The sequence below is a fragment of the Lissotriton vulgaris genome, chromosome 9 (genome assembly GCF_964263255.1).
Source record: "Lissotriton vulgaris chromosome 9, aLisVul1.2, whole genome shotgun sequence".
Taxonomy (NCBI): Eukaryota; Metazoa; Chordata; class Amphibia; order Caudata; family Salamandridae; genus Lissotriton; species Lissotriton vulgaris.
In genome coordinates this window covers 845413385-845434918 of record NC_141697.1, presented here as the reverse complement: position 1 = coordinate 845434918, position 21534 = coordinate 845413385, and the positions used below count along the sequence as shown (strand labels likewise).

The window sequence follows — 21534 nt, the reverse complement described above, 5'->3', positions numbered from 1 at the left end:
TTTCTGAAGCGCTGATGTAGCGATACCTTGATTCAGAGTAGCGCTGATGCAGGTAAGAGCAGACGTAGAGCAACGCTGATAGAGAATAGAGCTGAGGCAGAGTAGCGCTGAAACTGCATTTATCAAACTCTGTTCTGTGTGCCTCTTGTCATGGAGCACGGAAAAAGGAAACAGGGGAGGGAAGATTCAGGGAGGAAAAGTTGGGTAAGCTCGCTCAAGGGAGGAAGAAGTAGGACAGTGCAGAACGCAATGTAGGACCGCTCTTACTGACATCTGAAGATTAAGATGCTCCACTTCAGCAACTGCCACTGGTACAATGAAACTCTACTCTCCACAGGAAGAATTAATCAGCCAGAACTTCCCGCTGCAACTTCTTGCAGATTACAGAACAGAGGAGTCAGCAGTTCTGAATGCGGTAATGGAAATTCACCCAAATACCGCTCAAATAACTATGAACTCTAGCGAAGGAAAAACTATTCCTTCAGAACTCTAAAACTTCAACCTAAGTCCGCCTCTCACTCAATGAAGAGGATCTGACAGAAGAAACAAACTTCACCACAGAATATCTAAATTGAAGTGCGCAGTAAAGAGCGCACACTCCTCTTAAACCCCGCCTTTCAAAGCATGCAAAAACTTGGGCAAATACGGCGGCCATCTTGTAATGGCACAAGTTCATGTAAACCTACAGACCCTGCCATAGATTTACCATTTGAGGCATTACTCAGATTCTTCTTCTTTTTCTGATGCGACATTAGCTTGATTCCTGACAAATAGAAATAGAAAATGATTTTACTGCAACTGCTGCTGCTGCTGTGAACCCACTCCCCCGGAAGCTGACTCCACCTCCCATGGAAGCATCCCGGTGATTCTTGGACTGGGTGCGGCTTGCGGGTGAGGCTTGTGGTGGGAGGTACAAGGTGAGCGACATGCGGCAAGCAGGCAGGTTGCATTGGAGCAGCTTCAGAGTGGCGGCACGGCTGAGAGTTTAGGCACAGAAGATGCCACATTTCCATTCCATTTCACTCTCCCGGCAAGCAGCAAGGCAAGCAGTAGAAGTGGCCAGAGGCTAAGAGGGTGCAGCATTGGGGAAACGGAGCAGCATACCAGCGCATGGAAGTTCTGTCTAAATTGCAACATTTTTGCCTACCATTATCAAAACCAACAGAGTCGGTAACTCCCCCACCACAGGAACAAGGAGTGGCCTGCAAGGGGGGCCACAGGCGAGAAGCATAGTAGTATTGTATTGTCCTGTAAGCCCAGAGATTTGTGCCCCAATGTTGACACCGCACCCATGCACTATTGACATGGTCTTTACGTGAAGTGTTGAGTGTGAGCGCAGCAGAGGGTATAGCTGTGGGCGCGACAGCCAGATTTGTATGCGGAAAATATCTGGGACAGTACAGACCCATTGAAGGGTGTGGCAGAAGTCTCTATTAGAGTTTTATTGCCAGAGAGAACTTGTCAGTGCTATTTTTGTGTTTTGTGTCACCCCTGTGCTTTTTACTGGAGTTCGTAGGCCTAGGCTGTGAGGTCAGGATGTTTTAGGGGTCAAGCTCAATTTTCATCTCAAGAACAGCTACAAAAAGGCGCCGTTAGTAGGAAAATGATAACCCACTCCCAAAAGGATACCTCGCAGGCAAATGAGAGAGCCCTATTATTATATATTATTATATATATTATTAGTATTAGGTAAAACTGGGTCAATCTCCGGCCCGGGGGTCGCTTTGAAGGTTGTGGGGCAAACTCGTAACCCATTCTCTGTTGGAGGAGCCAGGGGCCTACTCTTCCCAGTCGAGTATTAAAGATTTCTTTAAACAGAAAGGTGTCACCCAAAGTCGAGGTAACAGTGATGTCAACGTGCCCCCAGCATCGCACATTTTTGAGGACCCTATTTTTCCCAGGGAGGTGTGGAGAGATAGTGGAAAACAATCATCTGGTCCCACGCAATTGAACTTAAATGTACCTGTTGCGGAAAAATCACCGTACTAAATGGTAGTTAATACCCACGTCAATACTGTTTCAACTACTGAGCATGTAATTGTGAAGATTACCCAAATGAAGACGCACCCTGTAACAAATAGTGTACACCTGTCAGAGGACACGTTTTGGGACATATCTATCTATAATAAGCTCCCAAATGACAGTGATGCCTCTGTTATCTTTATGGGGGATATGCAGGTGAACCAAGTGTCTCAAGGTCTTTTGAACCCTTGGTTGCCCGCGTCTGGGGTTGAGAAGAAATGTGAGAGCCAAAGTCTGCCAATTTTCAAGATAAAAAATGACAAGAACATTTTAAGTCTATTTGGTCCAGGGATATGTGGTGACGATCAGATATTTGATGACCATTCAATTTTACTTCCTGTAAAAAATGAAATCACAAAGAGTCAACAGGGTGTACAGATCTTAGGTCAAGTTGATACATCACTGAGCCCTGCTGATCCTACCATAGGTCAGCCTGACAACTAGCTGAACCCTGCTGATCTTTCCTGGACAAATATGACGTTTCACCTATTGTTGATGCATGCCCTACAATACATAAAAGTGCGGTTGATATTGGTGTAGGGAAAAGTTTGTTAAATACAATGAACGTTATAACAAGAACACTTGATTTCCATTCAAATAAACTTGAAATTCAGGTGGATCTTTTAAATACTTTAGCAGTCTATGTGGCTGGTATTGACCCAATATTACAAAACCTGATAGGTTTGGTGGTTAAGGCCCAGACTGAGGTTAATGATCAATTGATAATTTGCCCATGTTCTCACATCTTGGATAAAATGTCTGCTCTCCCAAAAATAGTAGGTTCACTTGTAGATGAAGTTAAAAAAACAGCAGGAATCCAGTCTTGGACAGACCTCTGGTTTGTAATAAGAAAGGGGGAGTTAGTGTAATTTAGTGCAAACATAAAGCAGCAAGAAGTCTAGGTAAAGGTGGGTAGTAATAACTCTAGCTGAGGTCAGTTTGGGTTCAGATGTACATATAGATGATGGTCATGTCTCCCACGGAAAAAAGAAAGGCAAGTCAATAATTATTGCTGAACCCCAATGCTCAAGCTCCGGGGATAGTCTTTATGTTGTACCCCACTATCCAAACGAGCAAGGAAAAAATTGCGGAAAGCTCGGAATAAGGCCAGGAGGTCAGTCGCTTCAGTAGCCACAGCAGCTAAACCCAAGGACTATTATCCAATATTTAAACCAGCTATTAAGAAATGATTAATTCAGGATGGTACTGTAGCAGGTGGGGAATCTTCAATAGTTTTGTTTTCACCATTGAGGTGCAATAATCAGGGATTTGCAAGTGTTAGTAGAAATAATGTCCCCAACACCATTGGCATAATAAAGACAGATGTGGTAGGTATTAGTAAGGAAGGGGAGACTTGGTTGGACAACAAACCCCAGGGGACTAGGTTCTTGTCCAAAGAACAAGTTGTCGATAGCTTGCATGGGTCAAGTGCAGTAGAAATGTTAGGGCCTTCTATTACCCAGAGCTTAACTCCACAAAAATTATCTTCTAATTTCACGTGACCAAAAGATAGTAAATGAGGCCCAATAAGCTCCCTATGTTGAAGACAGGATTATAGTTCTAAAAATAAGGATACTAAACTAGTAATGCATCCCCTGTGTGAATACCAGGGGTCCCATGATAGTTTCAGTCAGAGTCTAATTCTAAAAAATGTATCAACTATTCCTGAACTAGCATTCATTAAATCTACTGATTTGGTGTGAGTACAGATCAAACAGGAACAGCCCAACACTCTTTGAGAGTCTAATAATACAACTTGGTCCTCAAATGATATTGTTACTAAGATCTTAGGATCAAGTTTGTATTTTATGGAATGCAGCATTAATGGTGAGATTTGGACTAGTGTACAATATCCCCGATTCTGAAGGTATTTGCCCTTAAGGCAGATAAGGGAGGCAAAACAGTTGAAAGTAAAAAGCTAAATCCAGTACTTAGAGGAACAGCGGGACTATCGGATAATCAATCTTGTAGTTCTGGTTTGCTGATTACCAATTCCCAAACAGGGGATCGATTCTGTGAGTTTAATAACTAAAAATAATGTGCGAAAGGAAGACTGGTCTTGGCTTCCAGCAAGGAGATAGTATTTGAATGTCAATAGCTACAAATGCTAATGCAAACCAAATAAGTATATGCTCCTGGAATGTTCATAGACTGATCTATCTACTGTCTGACCTAAGGGTAGGCGTAGTTCGCGAAGTGCCGCTACGCGAAGCTACGCGAAGCTACGCGAAGTGCACTTCGCGAACTTCACGTAGCACTACGCCAGCTGCGTAGTAGCATGTTCGCACTGTGCAAGATGTGTTTTCAATGATTGCACAGTGCGGACAAGCATCCGGCACTGTGCAATCATTGAAAACGGCATCTTGCACAGTGCGAGCTGTAGTTTTCTGCTGCTCGAGTAGATTATTACTCGAGCTGCAGTTTTCTCAACGCGAACTGGTAGTTTCTCATTGAGAGCGACCGCGAGCATGCACAACCACTCACAATGAGAAACCTTACCTTCCCGCGTTGAGAATCTCGCCGGGATGTCATTTTGCTTCCTCGCGGTCGCGAACATGACGTTCAGGACTGCGAACAAGCAAAAAATGAGCGCTCCACTACGCTACACTGCACTACGCGTGTTCGCACTGTGCTACGTCCAGCTCTCGTAGTGCAAAGTTGTGTAAACTTTGCAAACTCCGCGAGCATAGCGTAGTGCTTTGCCCAGGGTTAGTCTGACCCCGATACTATATTGTTCTTAAATTTATTTACATTTTTATTTTTCAAGAAACAGGGAGCGAACAAATGACTCCTTCGCTTGGATGTAATGAATATAGTATCCCGGCAGTAAGAATTAATAAATCAGGCCGTGCAAAATGTGGACTGACTTGCTACTTTGCGGTTGACTTAAATATAGTAGTGGGTGTGGTAGACTTTAATCTGGGTTGGCTAAAATATCTTGCGGTAAATAATACTGATTTAAGTTTAATTATTCTCAACGTGTATCTGAGTGCCAGAAAAAATAAGTCCACACAGTTGTATATCCTGCAAGATGTTTGAAGCACATTAATAATCCAGCACCCAGATGCTGGCATAACAGTTTCAGGTGACTTTAATTTGCAACTAAATCGGTTCTCCGTTGAAAACTGTTATACTGATGGACTTGCAAAAGAATGTTGCGACATTATGTCTGAGGCTGGGTTCAGCCAGTTAAAAGAAAAATCTAGGTTCACTCCCACGTTTGAAAATTCTAAACAAGGATCAATTATTGATTATACATTTACATCAGAGAACTTAAGACCAAATATGTCTGATTATATGGTAATTGCTCGTCCTGAAAGTGATCATAACCCCCAGGTTGTAAAATGTAACTTTATTGTGAAGTGTAATTCTAAACCTAATGAACTGCCCAATATGGCACACTCTGCATATAATCTGAAAAGGTTGGTATGGCATTTAACTAAAGAGGAGGAAATTGCACAAGCAGCTAAGGCACTAATCAAGGAATGTGAACAGGAGGTAAAAGAAGATATTATTATGATTGGTAAATTGAACTTTATTACAACATCACTTGTGGGGAACTTTGTAGCTCGCAAGGCTAGAAAAACTAATAACCATTTGAACCCTCAGAAAATATTTTTCTCCCCTAGGCTATTTAAGTTAAAGAAATCTCTTAACAGAGCTGTTCAGGTGACGTATGCTTATAGATTTTATCAGACCTATTCTGTGTGTAAAGAAAACTTGAAGGAACTTAAAAAGATTAATAAACAAGAGGTCTGGAAAGCTAAACTTAAATATCAATCTGGGTTTTGGAATAGTCTATTATCCGCCTCAAAGCAAAATAATGCAAAACAATTTTGGCCCGTTATTAACAAGCTTGAAAGGGAAGGCTGGAGGGCTTTTTGTGTAAATATATCAAAAGCCAGTTGGATAACTTTTATAGGTAATTTGTACGGCTCATCGGACCAGATGGTAAACCAACCAGATATGTGGTTTGGATATGAGGAGAAAAGTATATTAACAATTAATTACAGGAGTGGTGAGTGCCAGGGTTTGACTACCACAGCCCAACTCAATGATTCTAGTCTTGATCCAAACCTAGATTTAGAAGTTTTGAGTTGTAATCAAGTATTGACCCTGTTAACCACATGGGTGCTGCTGACGAACTAAGCTTGTCACGGGCGTTGGAAAGTTCGCACGTGGGGCTACTTTCCCCGCTGTGCTGAACGTTCTAAAAACAGGTGTGGCCGTGACGAGCTGAGCTTGTCATGAGGGCAGCTCCGCTGCGCCTCATGACGGGCTGAGCTCGTCACCAGCTTGTCACCAGCACGGCGGCGCCGCTTGCGGACCCCCTCCCCTCTGCACAACGGGGGGAAAACACCCCGCATCGAAGGGGTTAAGTGGGCTTCGTGTAAATTCTATCCCTGGACCTAATGGGCTGCCTAATGCCGTGTTCCATGCCAATGTCGACATTTGGGCTGGTATTTTGTATAATTTATTCAGGGAAGTGTTGTCACTGGAGATTGTGCCAGAATCATGGCAAGGTGGCATTCCGCAGCCCATTTATAAAAGCGGTCCAGTCACCAATCCCGCCAATTATCTGGTAATTTTGTTGACTGATGTTGATGCAAAGGTGTTTGCTTCCATTCTGTTGATAGAATTGGAAAATTGGGCAACGCATGAAAGCATAATTCCATTTAATCAAACTGTTTTTTGGAAATGCCCAAATCTCTTAGTCTCCGCTTCACCCCAGTAAACCCCAGTCTCTGCTTCTGCACCGAAGGGGTAAAATCAGGGTAAAAGTTGATGGATGCATTCTCGAACTTAGTGGGGCCGCTAGTCCTCGAAGCTTGCAAAATGGCGTCCCTGTCTCTGAAATTAAAGATCAGCGCAATTATGGGTCGCGGGGCCGTCCCCTGCTTGCGTCTGCCGCCCGGAATTCTGTGGGTGCGCTCCACCGCAAAAAGGTTACTCAGGCCCTTAGGGGCGAGGTGGTTGACGATCAGATCTTCAACGAGCAAGTCCGTCGATTGATCGGCTGAGGACTCCGGAACTCCGACTATGCGAACATTATTGCGCCTAGCACGACTTTCAAAATCCTCAAGCCGGCGGGCAAACTGGTCACTCGAGGTCCGAAGAGTTCGGATCTCAGTCTGGAGTTCGGAGACATCCGTGGTAAGACTGGCTGTCTTGACATCCAACGACTTGACTCTCTCGTTGGTTTTAGCCAAGTCCGCCCTGATCAGGCCCACATCCACTGCCACCGTGTCGATCTTGGCTGCCAAGGTCTCGTATTGTTGGCCCATCGACGATTGTATGCTGGCGATGGCGCCCATCGAAAGATGTAAGCTATCTAGTTTTCCAGTTTTTTATTGGCTTCATCTATACCTCCTTTTTGTGTGCGTCGACATGTTTCGGTGCCAGAAGCACCTTCTTCAGGACGGGGTGCACAAATCCCCACCTTACTCACGTTTCTCTAACTAATACCAGAATTTTCTAATAAAAGTGAGGAAAAATTACAGTGCAGGTAAAAGTAATGTACCTAGCAAAAAAAAAAAAAATCGTTTAGTTAGCTGACTAAAACATGTTCCCTCCTTCACACACTGCCTATGACCTCACATATTCTATTATTCTATTAACTACTTTTTCATTTAATATAAAAAACACCATAACATCTTAATTTCAATTGCTGCCCATGGTTATCTATACTGTGAAGTAAACTGTTTTTTTTAAGCTAACTGCCCAAAAATAAACATGTGATATAAAAATATGGAGCTCTCTCTTTCTGGGCTACACTAACTAGTTTGGTCCTTTTTCCTTCACAGTTATTGAATGGACACCTGGTAAATTTCGAGCAACTGTGATGTCAGCCCAGGGCTACTGTGCCACTGTGGGCCAGATATTATTGCCTGGAGTGGCATATGGCATCCGTGAATGGCGCTGGCTCCAACTGGCCATTTCTTTGCCCTTTTTCCTTTTTTTCATCTGGACCTGGTAAGTAATCAACTCTCCTAATAATACTGTCTAGAAGCTACTTACTGAGTGCCAGATCCTATCTAAACAGTCTGATAAAACTAGGGTCCATATGTACGAACACATTTTCCCATAGACACAGAATGGGTAAAACCCTTTGATACATCTGGCCCCTATTTTGTGACATGTAGGCACTTTTTTTAGACTGAAATACCTGACTATTTATCTTCATTACAGAAATGGGTGTTAGTTCCAAGCTGGACCTTCCCAAGTTTGCTTCATTTTGGCAACTGTGGGGTATTAAAGATAGGTTTGACAAATATTTATATTTGATGTGAATACTATGGGCCTGATTCACAAAGATAACCTACACTTTTGAGTGTGTTTACCTTTTGGATTAAGTTTACTCTCAAACCCAAGTAGTAAGGTTACATGTCTTTACCTCCTAAGTACTGCAATTGGCTTACTTTTGTGTGTGGGTGTGACGTCCCTCCTTAAACCCTTCACCGAGCCTCATTAAAACCCCTTTACTCCTCCCTAATCCTATCTCCCTTCGTGGTAACTCTTCCCCTTCTTTAATCCACTCCCTTGTGCAACTCACACATTAACTACTAAAACCTATACTTACGTGCAGTTTTGAATTACAGTTTGTAGAACATTTTGTAATACTATGAAATGTACTGCAAAGTGCAGTTTTCAAATCAGGCCCTAAGATTTTAAGGAGCGATGTCTTCCAGAGGGTCTCTATGTGACTTCTAAGCAAGGAAGGTACCTGATCCTCACTTCAAGGTACATTTTATTGGGTGTGGCACGACGTAGCCGCACTCACAGTAGATGCTGTTACCTGAACTATATGTATGCCACGATAGAGCCGCATGAGCAGAATGTTTTGAGATCTTTCTGTCCCAGAACCTTTAGCTGGTCTGCCAGGCCTACTCGCCACTCTCCAGAAGTACTGTCACAGCTGTCACTGGAATACTGTCTTGTTCCTAAGTGCTCTTGAGGGACTTGAGCAGGAAGGCATGTTATCCTTTCTATCGTCATTTATGCCAAAGCTGACTCCACAGTATTTTGACCCCAAACTGGCATTTCAAAGTGGGCACCGTATTGCATTCAGATGAACTGTGATCCAAATGCTCCGGGATAGTAAATAGGCTTTCACAGGCAACGTCAGGCGAGACAGATAATGGACCCTTTTATGTCCCTGACCAATAAGATCTAGGTCTCAGCAGACTTCTCCGTGGACACAGTTACGAAGTAGAGAGAATATTTGCTCTGAGCCACATTGAATACCTCCTATTGGAACTGGCCATTATGCTGCTTACTAAGGAATGCAGGCAGCAAGAATTCGACGAGCTTGAAGATTTGGAATGGTTCATGGGCTCACTGGAAACCTCTGCCATGGACAATGCAAGCTGCGACAAAGTGACAACAGCAGGAGGAGCTCTGACAATTGCCCACTACCCAGCTGACAATGATCTCAGCCAGTTGCAAACTTAAGGCGAACACAAGCACTAGTCACCAAATGCCAGGAAGGCAGAGACAGGCTTGTAGATGGGTCCCTGGACAAGAGCGGGTGAAAGGAAAAGTACAGATCTCCCCTAAAAACATATTTGTAACAGAAGAGCTACTGGCACTTTGGGGACCTACATGGCTGGCACCGACAGGGAGTGACCCAGGACGAATCTGCAGTGTATACAAGGGGAAGTGATCTCCGCTTTGATGTCGCACACACATAAGCTGCCAATCTCATTTGGGCTTTAAATGTCCGGCCTTTTAACATAGTCTTAAAAACTTATTTTATAAGCAACTCTCACAAGGGGTTTAATTACCTGCTTTTATACTTGACCTTTGTTTTTATGTTGCAATATAGATATTGTTCCTTGTAAATTATTTTAAGTAATCATACAATAAAGACTTACGGAATTACCTATTTGAAGGGGGGGAGTGGCGATCTTTATTCAGAAACACTTCCAGCCCAGATAGTAAAACGTGGTTTGACACATATGGTCGAAATGTCTTTGACAAGATTTAGACACTGGACCTGGCACTGATAGTGGGATCGATATAGGCCGCTAATGGTTCTAATACTGCCTCAGAACTCTTTCTAAGACCCTATTGGAATTTGATTGCACCAGAGTGGCGATTGGTAGTGACAGTAACTTTTTTTGATTTATCAATTATGACAGAATATTGAGCACATTTTTCGGTTGCATTCTCATATTACAATCAATGATAACTTTTCATTCACGTGCATTATGAGGAACATGACATCTGGATAGCTACTCTTTCACATTTTGAGCTTCACTTTACACAACTCTTACATAACAACCCAATGTAACCATTAAACGGTTAGCTCCGGTGGATAGTAGTGTTGTACATACAAACATATTCAAAGTATTACGTATATTCATTTTAGTTTCTATCGGTGTGCGTGACATGGTGTGAACGAATTGAGTAGTCGACGTCGACAAACAAGACAGCACGTGTACTGCCGTCTCTAGGCAGGGAGGGCACTTTATAATAAACTTATAAGGACTTCAGGGCCAATAGGCTTCTTCGAGCTGGGCACCCCTGATGCTGGACCGAAAGCTTAGAGTTGCCCGCTTCTTGAAGGATTGTATTACCTCTTCCCATCATTGGGTGGAATCCTTTCTATCCCTGCCTCTACAGTTTTCCAACAGGTTACCCTTCCCTTCAGATTTGTCACATAGAGTACCATTTCTTTCCATTGACTGTGCTAGGGCCTAGATGCAGTCAATGACAATACAAACTCCCCAAAAAAGTATCCCCACTTTTTTCTTTCAGGTTCTTGGGAATAACCCCAGCGGGCATCTCCAAGAGTTCAGTAATACTTTTCGCCCTGTGACTCATTTGATTATTGCAACCAATCGCTCCAAATAGTTCACCACTACCTGGCAAGGCCAGATCGTGAGAAAGAAACTAACATTCTTAGCATTGCACCTGATGGAGATGGGCCCTACGTTTTGGTATATTTCAGCCTTTTAGGTGTCAATTACCCTATGTGCAGATAGCAGTATTGCTGCAACTTAAACCTTACATTGAAAGACACTCTCAGGGCATATCCCAGCATTGTCCCCATCCCTCATCTGTAAGTACTTTGTCCAAGTCCTGTCCCCTTTTCTCCCTGAATTGTGCCAATTCTTATTGGAAGTCTAACTGCAGTGCTTTATATATTTATGTATATTATTGCTTCTATTGCCCTGTATGTATATGAGTTGTGATGTTCTGCTACTGCTACGCTCTTCCACAAGTACATTCTCCCATCTAGCATTTAATTTCCCACTAGGCAGCTATAATGTAAACAAGCATTGGCAGTGCCAATAGGTTTCGCCATATACTGGAGTTTAGTATATAAAAAGTATTAAAGAGCAGTGAAAGTATTAAAGAGCAGTGGTAGCAAAACGGAAAAGAAACCCTGTCAACAGAAAAGGAAAAAATAAATGATCTACTGTATTCTTTAATAACACGCAAAACTTAATATTAGTAAAATAAAATGCTCTGTGTCTTTTCAATAGTATTTCAGAGTTTAACTGTTTGGTATAATTGTATTTATCACACCAACAGAAACAGAATTAATTGGGCCGGGTCCTGCCAGTGCTCACCATTGTTCGCTCTGAAAAGCTGGTGCCGAAACAACTGCATATGCAGGGCGATTTACTTCCAGCCACACCCCTTACATGACTCCGGCATCTCTGCCGCCCATGTCCGCTGGTAAAATGGAAAACAAACCCCGACAAGGTGAACAGAAAAGGAAAAAAAAAACCACCTACAGTATTTTTTAATAACACGCAATGTTTAATATTACTAAAATAAAATGCTCTGTGGTTTTTTAATATCATTTTTAATTTTGACCATTTGATATAGTTGTATTAATGAGCCCAATAGAACCGGCTTTATTTGGCCCGGGTCCTGCCGGTACTCACCATTGTTAGCTCTAAAAAGCTGATGCCGAAAGAAGTCCATATGCACTGCGATTTACTTCCAGCCATACCTTACATGACTCGAACATCTCTGACCATGTCCGTTGGCAAACGGAAAACAAGCCCCGACAATGTCAACAGAAAATGAAACTAAAAATGCTCCAACTTATTTTTTAATAACACCAGCTTTAATTGGCCCGGGCCCTGCAGGTGCTCACCATCATTAGCTCTAACAAGTGCATATGCACTGCAATTTACTTCCAGCCACATCTTACATGACTCAGCATCTTTGCCCATGTCCGCTGGTAAAACAGAAAACAAACTCCGACAAGGTCAATAGAAAAGGAAACTAAAAATGCTCTAACATATTTTTTAATAACGCCAGCTTTAATTAGCCTAGGTCCTGCCTGTGCGCACCATCGTCAGCTCTAAAAAGCTGGTGCCAAAACAAGTGCATATGCACTGCGATTTACTTCCAGCCACACCTTATATGACTCCAGCATCTCTGCCCATGTCCGCTGTCAAAACTGAAAATAAACCCCAACAACTTCAACAGAAAAGGAAACTAAAAACGCGCTACTGTATTATTTAATTATTAACACACAATGTTTATTATTAGTAAAATAAAATGCTCAGTGGTTTTTTAATATAATGTTTAAGTTTGACTGTTGGAATAAAAGTCATACTGCAGTTACCATCAGGATAGTCCATAACAGATGCACCTTAACACATTAAAAAAGGCACAGGGCTTTTTAGGTTGTAATGGAAGTGAAACTGCAGTTAGGATAAGGATGATTACTAACATATGCACGCTGAAACAGAAAGAAAGCCACAGAACTTCTTTAGGTCAGAATGGAAGTCAGACTCCAGTTACGAGAAGGATAATTGATAACAAATGCAGGGGCCATCACACGCTACACAGTGTGATGGCTAAACTAAATACTCACTAAGTGAAATCGCCAGAAGGAGAGAAGGGAGGGACTTTCATACCCAGCATCAATACAAAGGCTACATTTTTGAATGGCACAGTCAACAGCCAATAGAAAGAGGTACATTTTTTAATACACATAGAATACAATACAACATGTCTTGCAGACAGCGCAAGCACTGTCTAGGCTTGACCTAAACATAAACCGAGTGTATTCAATACAATTCCATCAACACAGCAAAGGGCTGAAGCCTTCCATCGGCATAAAGATCACCCACTGTGCAGACTCCACAACACTCTCTGCCACTCATCCTGTCTCTGTTAACACTTCTTCAAGGGAATGGCCAGCACATATGCTGCTCCAAGTTTGCATGAACGCAGAAACATGGCCCAAACATGTTTAATGATCCAGGTCAACCTTGTGTGTGTGCTTCCTTTAAATATGTTGGGCATAGCACAATTGCCTTAGGCACCTTCATCAGCAGCCAAGCCTACCTTTTTTCAGCAGATGGAGTCTCAGAGAACCGTTCAGCAGCCCACTTCAGCTGAGCTGCTATACAGTAAAGCTTAAAGGTGGGAACCCCAACACCTCTTTTCTGTCTACGGCATTCTCAGGGTCTTCAAAACCACTTCCTGCATATTGTTGTTCCACATCAAAGTGGTGCCATCACCATGGCCTGTTCTCTAAAACTCTTTTTAAGTAGCAGGAAAGGCATAAAGGTGAAATATTTAAGCAACTAGGGAAGCAACAACATCTTTGACAGTTCCACCCTTTCCATCTCGGAAATCAGCAATCCAGCCCAAAAGGCAATGTTATCTATCAAGGATCTATTCGTCCAAATGTTTCCCTCAAAAATGTTTTTCTGCTTGGAATATATTTGTATGCATAGATGCCTAAATGTGTGGAGTATTTTTTGTTCTGCCAATGGGTTGCACGGTCTGGCCTGCTGGGTTAATTTGAAACATACAGCTTACCCCAATTGACAAGACGTCCAGACCACTTACTGCTGTCCCTCAATATATGTCTGGCACTCTCCGTACCACTGTTAACATGATTAAGATAAAATAGGATGCCATTTGCATGCAGGGAGAGGGTTTTCAGCTTTTAAGCAACCTTGATGTAAGAGCTTGGTCTTAATTCCTGAATCTGCAATCAAGTGGCACCATGACTAATGTGTGTATCAAAGAAGAGGGAGGGTACCCCTACAGGGTACCTCTCAGGACAGTGAAGGCCTTAGACATTGTCTTTCCTGCCTTATCCCTAGCTGTTGGATATGAATAAAGCAGTTTTGGTGTGCAACGGTTACCACGCATTTTTTACAACGCGGTACCGTTAGCACGCTACTTTTACCACGCAGGTCATTACAACGAAATGCGCTGGGGGGCGCTCCAGGATAGTAAATACTTTAATTTACTATCCAACTCCTTTCCCTAGAGTCCACGGGGACTGGAGTTGGAATAGTAAATTAAATAATTTACTATCCAGCGCCCCTCCACGCTAATCGTTGTAACGACTTGCGTGGTAAAAGTAGCGTTGTAACGGTACGCGTTGTAAAAGTACGCGTGGTACCGTCATACATCCAGCAGTTTTATCTATTGCCTCATGAAACCCCTTTACCCTTACCATGAATCTCAAGTAACAATTCCCACCTAACTGTGTTGTATGCTTTTTCACAGTCAATCACCAAAACCTCTGAAGACTCAACTTAGGTGGGCTCAATGAAGCACTACAGCCCACACTATTAGTGACTTGAACTTGGAAGATTTGAACATGAGGGATCTGGGAGACCAGACAGAGCCAATGGCTGACCTAGAGAAATCCTGACAGATCTGATGACCAGTCATGAACAATCTATGAAGATGACTTCCTCCTGAGACTGTGACTACTTAGTTTTCCCTAGTGTTCATGTCACGTGCACTAAAATTGACTACTTTCTGAGCACTTGATCAGAGCTGCAGTGTGACACTGGATGTAAGATACTGGAAGGCAGTAAATCAGATAACTCCCCGATACAACCCAGCCTCTCTCTAGGGTTGTTATGCCCAACCCCAATTAGTCATTCTGGCCAATAACAAAAGTATGGTTCAATCAATGCAGCTACTTTAGGCAGCAAGAAAGGTGTGTATCAGGAGGCCAAGAACTGCAGCCCTACGAGGAAACAGAAGGCAGGCGTGAGCCACTGACTGCTACTGGAACAACAGATTAGAACTCTCACAACCGAATAGCACAGACACCTGATACCAAATACGTAAAGAGAACTGATTTCAGTTGAGTCCACTACACATATCAAATTGAAAGCATTATATATATCGAGAGAAGGTAGGGATATCAGTAACTGGACAACCAAGGAAGGTAGTATACTTCTCAATGCACTTGATCTGTTCTGCAGGGATATCATGTGCTGAGATAAAATCTAAGCCTAATGTGGGGCCTGAGCCTAGTAAACAAAATCCAAGGGCGGACACTGAAGGGGCAAGGGGGAGGGATAGAAAAAGCAGTGGGCGGTTCTTGTTAGAGATGGCCCTTCTGGTGATGTACATAATGTGCACCTGACAAAACACATTCTACTTGTAATTCATGGCAGGCCCGTGTTCTTTGTATATGTGACTTGAGATTTCTCGATTGTCAGTGTTCTCAGTAAAATTAATGTGCATGACTAAAAAAATAAACAAAGAACAGATGCATTTGAATACAATTGTTTCCAATATTTCAGTTCTCGTCTTCGTGAATATGAACAGAAAATACGCTAACTACCTCTCGTGAAATAGTCTTTTAAGTTGAATATTCTAAATACTTACACTGTTTGTTCACAATTGAAAAGCAAATTTAAGGAATTGTATTTTCTTTGAAAACACCAGATTCCAAGTCATGAGTCATTCACCAAACTCTTTGAGGTATAATAGCTTTCTCATAGCCAAGTAAACCAAATAAGGCGTGTCTTTTCCTTTAAAGTCGTGAAAAGCTGTGAAAATTGCACTCATCGTAGAAGGATATTTGCAAACCAGTCTTTTTACGTCTGCACTCAGAATGCTGTTGCTTTTGTAAAATATAAATAAACCAGATTGCAATCTCATTTAAGAAATTAGTTGTAACAAAAACCCCCAACACATCTCCAAAACATTACAGTTGAGAAGCATTGCCTCGATTCTTCCGGTTTCTTATATAGATCACTACATGAAGCACTAGAACAGCTCAAGAACAATGTTTGTTATACTTCTAATATGGTGATTACCACACGACGAACATTTGTGTCTAAATTAATTACCTCATATCTAGTTATCACTGAAAACAGCATTCTGTTTTCAGCTCATTACTGCTGCCCCTTGACCTTTAGTGGAATTCGATAAAGACTGTGATGCATTCTCTCTGGATTACACCGAGTAAAAATTCATAAGTGATCAAAATGTGCCAGTGTCAGCTGAAGTTTAAGTTTATAAATAATAGAAATGAGTGGGAACTTCATCCAGAGCCTACACCCTGCTATTCTCTAAAACACAGATATTCCTAATGCTTGTCACTGACAGTACCCACTCCACAAGGCTTCACAATGGGCTGGGTTTTTGCAGAAACCGTCAATGGAATTTTAGCACCCATATCCCTCTTGAAAATTCCTAATCAAGAATGTTCTGAACCTCATATTCAGGTGCTGGTTCAGTGATCAAAAGAGCAAGACTTATCTTAATCTTAGTGCCTGTAACTACTGGTTTTGGTAAGTAAGTAAGCATGGAACGCCAGATGTAAATGCAAAAGTGCTAACTTTACAGCTACTGGGTTCATGTGACTCATGACCCTGTATGGGCTGACAAGAATGATGACAACATATTTAATTTCCCCTGTAAATCTATATATTTAGTTGCGAACCAAACACTTGAACCTGCATATAAGAAAGAGCTCTTTTTCTTCTCTTACCTGTCTCCTTTTTCTAGTATGCTTTAGCATGATCCAAGTGTCTTTGTGTTTCTTTTTGAATCTTTAGGATCTCCCGCACCATTTGTGTAGTATTAGGATTACTGAGTATTGCAGTGATGACGGTTGATGTGCATTTTGAATGACAGCCTTGCATGATGAAGGAAGGGGGATAGCCCGTATAACTATGTTTATCATTATGATAAGTAAATTCTGCTAATCAGAGAGGCTGTTTGCAATCATTTTGATCCTGCCTGTAACACAGATATTTTACAACACGTGATTGACTCTTTCAGTTTGCCCATCTGTCTAGGGATAGTTTGCAGTAGACAGAGCCACATTGATCTGTAGGGATTTGGAAAAGACTGAAAAAAATATAGAAACAATTTTTGCCCTACGGTCACAGATCATTTTACTAGGTATTCCATGTAGTCTAACTATATTTTGCCTATGTAATTGAGAAGTGATGTTGGAAGTAAGATTTACGTAGTGGGTATAAAATAGGTCATCTTGGAAAATGTATCTGCAATTCTCATGACAGCAATGAAATCTTGATCTTAAGGCATATCTGTGATCAAATCCATTGTAATCAATTTCCAGGAAATGAAGGGAATCTAATTAGTTATAGTAACCCCATCGGAGAAGTCCTCTCTTTGTTAGCTCTGTTATACACCTCATATGTCTATATATTTACTTACTGATATCTTTTTCATATTATCCCTCCAACAACTAAGGCTAGGGTTTGTCAATATCACATTGCCTGCTAAACAAGAGCAATGAGTTTCTTGAAGTGTTTCTGTAAGCTTATTAGGATCTGATATGTATAACCTATTCTAATAATCAAAAGGCAGTGCTGTACATACTTTATCTCCCCGAGTAACTGATTCTATTATTGTTATGGTTGGTTTATGATTGTTAATGAGTATGGGAGAAACTGTTGCTTTTAATATCTCCTTATTTGACAGGGGCTACCAGGAAATACTGAAATGTTTAGAATTAGGCATGGAAGAGGCAGAGTTAATAAATGTCTTTAGCAATATTCCAAATCTGGTGGATAGCTTGCTGAAGTCGGCAACAAATGTGCCCAGTGGGGGCGCTCCTAGGTGGTTTGATAGTCAATGCTCGCAGGCTTTGAGAAAGTTAAAAGCAGCACTTAAGCAGACTCCAAGGGACAGGGAGCGGGTGGCATCTTGCCGTTCAAGTTATAAGCACACAGTTAAAGGAGGAATGGGCCAACTCCAGCAAACAGCCTGGGAGGAGATTAATAACCCATGCTTTACAGATTCGGACAAGCCAGGATTAAGCAATAATACTCTTCCAGATCAAAGGCAGCTACAAATCCAGGGATTGTATAGCCACTTGCATAGCAGGGACGAGTCACAGACCCCAATACCAATATCACATACTAATTTTGTGGCCTTCTCCTTGGATGAAGTGAGTCTAGGAATGAGGGCCTGATGAGGAACAAGGCACTGGGACCAGATCCCACCAGACCTCTTTCGTAGTAACACGGAGGTCTGGGCCCCACTCTTAATCAGGGTATTAAATGCTGCAATAACTTCAGCAATGCCAGCGTCTTGGTCCTCTGCCATCATTGTGCCAATCCTTAAGAAAGGCGACAGGGATAGTCCACACTGTTATCGCCCCATATCCTTGATAGATGTCTCAGCGAAGGTCTTGTGGCGGGTGATTTTAAACAGGTTGATGGCATGGGCAGAGGATAAACACATTATTATGGATGCCCAATATGGGTTCCGGCCAGGGAAATCCACCATAGACCAATGCCTTAACTTGTATCTCATTACAGCAAAATACAAAGTAGCCAAGTCAGGGGCGTTTTACCTAGCCTTTATGGACCTCACTGCGGCCTTTGACCGCGTTAACTGTCGCAAACTGTGGGTAATCCTGGGCGAACTTTGGGTGGACCCGGCAACAATAAACATTCTTCAAACACAGCATTCCAATACTACAGCTCCTGTTAGATACACACAGGAAGGGAAGGTAACAGACCTTTTTAAATGCTCAAGTGGTGTCAGACAAGGATGCATACTAACACCGTTTCTGTTTACTCTATACATTAACGGCATAGATTCCACTTTGAGCGTCAATAAAGCAGTCCCTCCGAGAATGTGTGCAAGAGTAGTACAGGTCCTGCTCTATGCAGATGACCGGGTGCTCCTTGCCCGCTCCCCAAATGGCTTGCAGCTTTTAATTTATAGTTTAGTGAAGTTTATGGAAAATCTGGACATGCCCCCCAATCTTTCAAAATCGTATGTTAAGGAAATGGGGATGAAGCCAAGTAAATCCTATAATCCTAGGCAATGTTCCAGCTTTCGAAAATTTGGGAATGTTTTTCGATGGTCATGTGAATTTCTAACATTTACTGGAGGAGAAATGCTTGGCCCTGACTAGATCCACAGGTTCCATTGCGAATCGTGCCTAAAGCTTAGGATGTTGGACTCCAGGCACAATTTAAAAGTTATACAATTCAATCTGTTGCTCAAAGGTTTTATATGGTGTGGGGATTCGCCAAGGTTAATAACTTGCAAAGGGAAGTGTAGGAAGGTGGACTCCTGACTATGGTTACCCTAGATTTTTTAATACGTAGTGTGGAAGGGGAACTCCCTCCTACAAATGAGTGCGCTGTTTTGCAATGAAACTCATAGGTTCCTTCTCCACATTTTTCAAAATTTCATGCGTAAGTTATTCCATATATAAAAGTCAATAATCCATACTAATAATCCATCTGATTGTTGTTTTATTTCACAATTTCTTGCAGGTTAATTTGCCAATGGTCAATACATCTTTAGCACCCAATGCATTTCGGGTCCTTTAGATCAGACCCTTCATCAGGGGACTATGGAATGAAAGGAAACAGGACCAATTAATTCACTGTCCAATGTACATAAAAATCAATACAGTGGTTTCAATACTAAACGTAAAACTACCTGAATTATAACACACCAACGTAGAATCAGTATATATCTCATCAGTTCTAGTATGTAAATGCAATGCAATATCACTTTCCTGATATCGAACATGTCTGCATATATACAAAAATGTATATCGCCACTTCATAAGTACACATGTACAATAATAGTGCAGGATCCCTTAACTATAAAAATACGCTCGCATTTCAATTCTACTTACATTCGACCGTCCGGTCTGTTGCACGGAGTGTATTGGCGTCTTGGCGTTCTCAATGTTACGCGCCAAAAGTTAAGGGTAAACTATTGAGTAAAGTTCCGCTCACGTGATCGGAAAGCCTTCCAATCACGGCAGTGTATTACTCCGGTCATGTGACTAGGTCCATTCTAGCTTCAAGGAAGTAAATAAACGCAACTAAGCGCTACCAATATGTAATGCATTTAAAAACCGAATATATACGTAATATAAACATTGAGTATGTGTAACAACATGATGCTTTACCATGGAAATGAGAATAAATGAAAACGAATAAAAAAGAATAAACAAGAAAAACATGAAATTAACTAGGTCAAGATTTCAAGGAACACTTCAAGGATCACGGATATAGTCCAAGCCTATAGTTGCAACAGTTATAAAAAACACGAATATTCTATTCTGTCATTAAGCCCAATGGGGTGGGCCGAATTAAGTTTTTTGATCCAGTGGTATTCACATCTAAGTCTTTGCTTAGAAGGATCCAGGTCGCTGTGTGGGAAGATTCTCTCCAAGACCGTGTATCTTAACTGAGAAATTTGATGTCGGGCTTCAAGCCAGTGGCATGCAATAGTAGATTTGGAGTTCATAAGTCTAATATTACTCTTATGTTCAGTTATGCGTGTTTTAACTTTTCTTTCAGTCTGACCTACATAAGTTTTGCCACACGGGCATTTGATGGCATACACGCAGTTCATAGTATCACATGTGCTGTTGTGTTTCAATTCAATTTGATGCCCTTTGGTGGGGTGGGTAAATTGATTTCCCATAATCACATTTCCGCAATGGGTACAGTTTTGACATTTTTGCATTCCACGAAAGGTCATAGTGGGTTTCTTAGGAGTATTCAACATTTCCTTTATATTTTTCGATCTTTGAAACGCAAAAGTTATTTTTTCATTGTACAGGTCTTTTAAATCAGGCTCTTGCTGAATGAGTCTCCAATGTTTATTTATGATCTTTTTGATTTTAGGTGCATCTGTAGAGAATTTCAATACACATACAGTTTTAGCTTCTTGAATTTTTGCTGTTTCTTTTAACATACTGGTTCGAGACCGATTTGCCACTTTATTTAATGATGTTTGCAGTACATCATTTGGATATCCTCTTGATTGATACTTCATTACTTGTTCTTGCAAAACCTTAGCCAACTCTTCTTCATTAGAGGTGATTCTTTTCATTCTTATGAATTGTGAAGTAGGTAAGTGTTTTTTCAACGACATGGGATGAAAACTTTGAAACAGTAGTGAAGAGTTTTTGTCTGTTTTCTTGATGTGTACATTGGTGTTGATGATGTTATTTGCAATTGTCACTAACAACCCTTCAGTTACCCTAGATTTTTTGCCTTGTGTTCAGCTGGTTTTCGACTTAGTTGGCCTGGTTCCCTGCTAATCAGGGCCCCAGGCTATCTGCTCTCTTTGTAAAATGGATTCCATGTACACTAGGTGCATAACTAAATTGGCTGGGTCACCTTATCAGACCCTGTACAGAGCACTATAGGTGCCCAGGGCATAGGTGCATCCAAGGCCTACCAGGGGCTGCAGCATATCTTTTGCCACCCCTGGCTGGCTATCCAAAATTGACACAACTGGCTGAACACT

The 21534-nt window shown here is 41.8% G+C and overlaps 1 protein-coding gene across 1 annotated transcript in view; it reads left to right on the top strand.

Annotated features, from left to right (window-relative positions):
- Window positions 1–21534, top strand: part of LOC147692351 (solute carrier family 22 member 6-B-like) — a 539129-nt gene that overhangs the window by 216324 nt on the left and 301271 nt on the right. The window contains exon 4 of the mRNA XM_086939523.1: window positions 7827–7995. Coding sequence (XP_086795649.1) covers window positions 7827–7995 — 169 coding nt within the window. The remainder of the gene's footprint in view (window positions 1–7826; window positions 7996–21534) is intronic.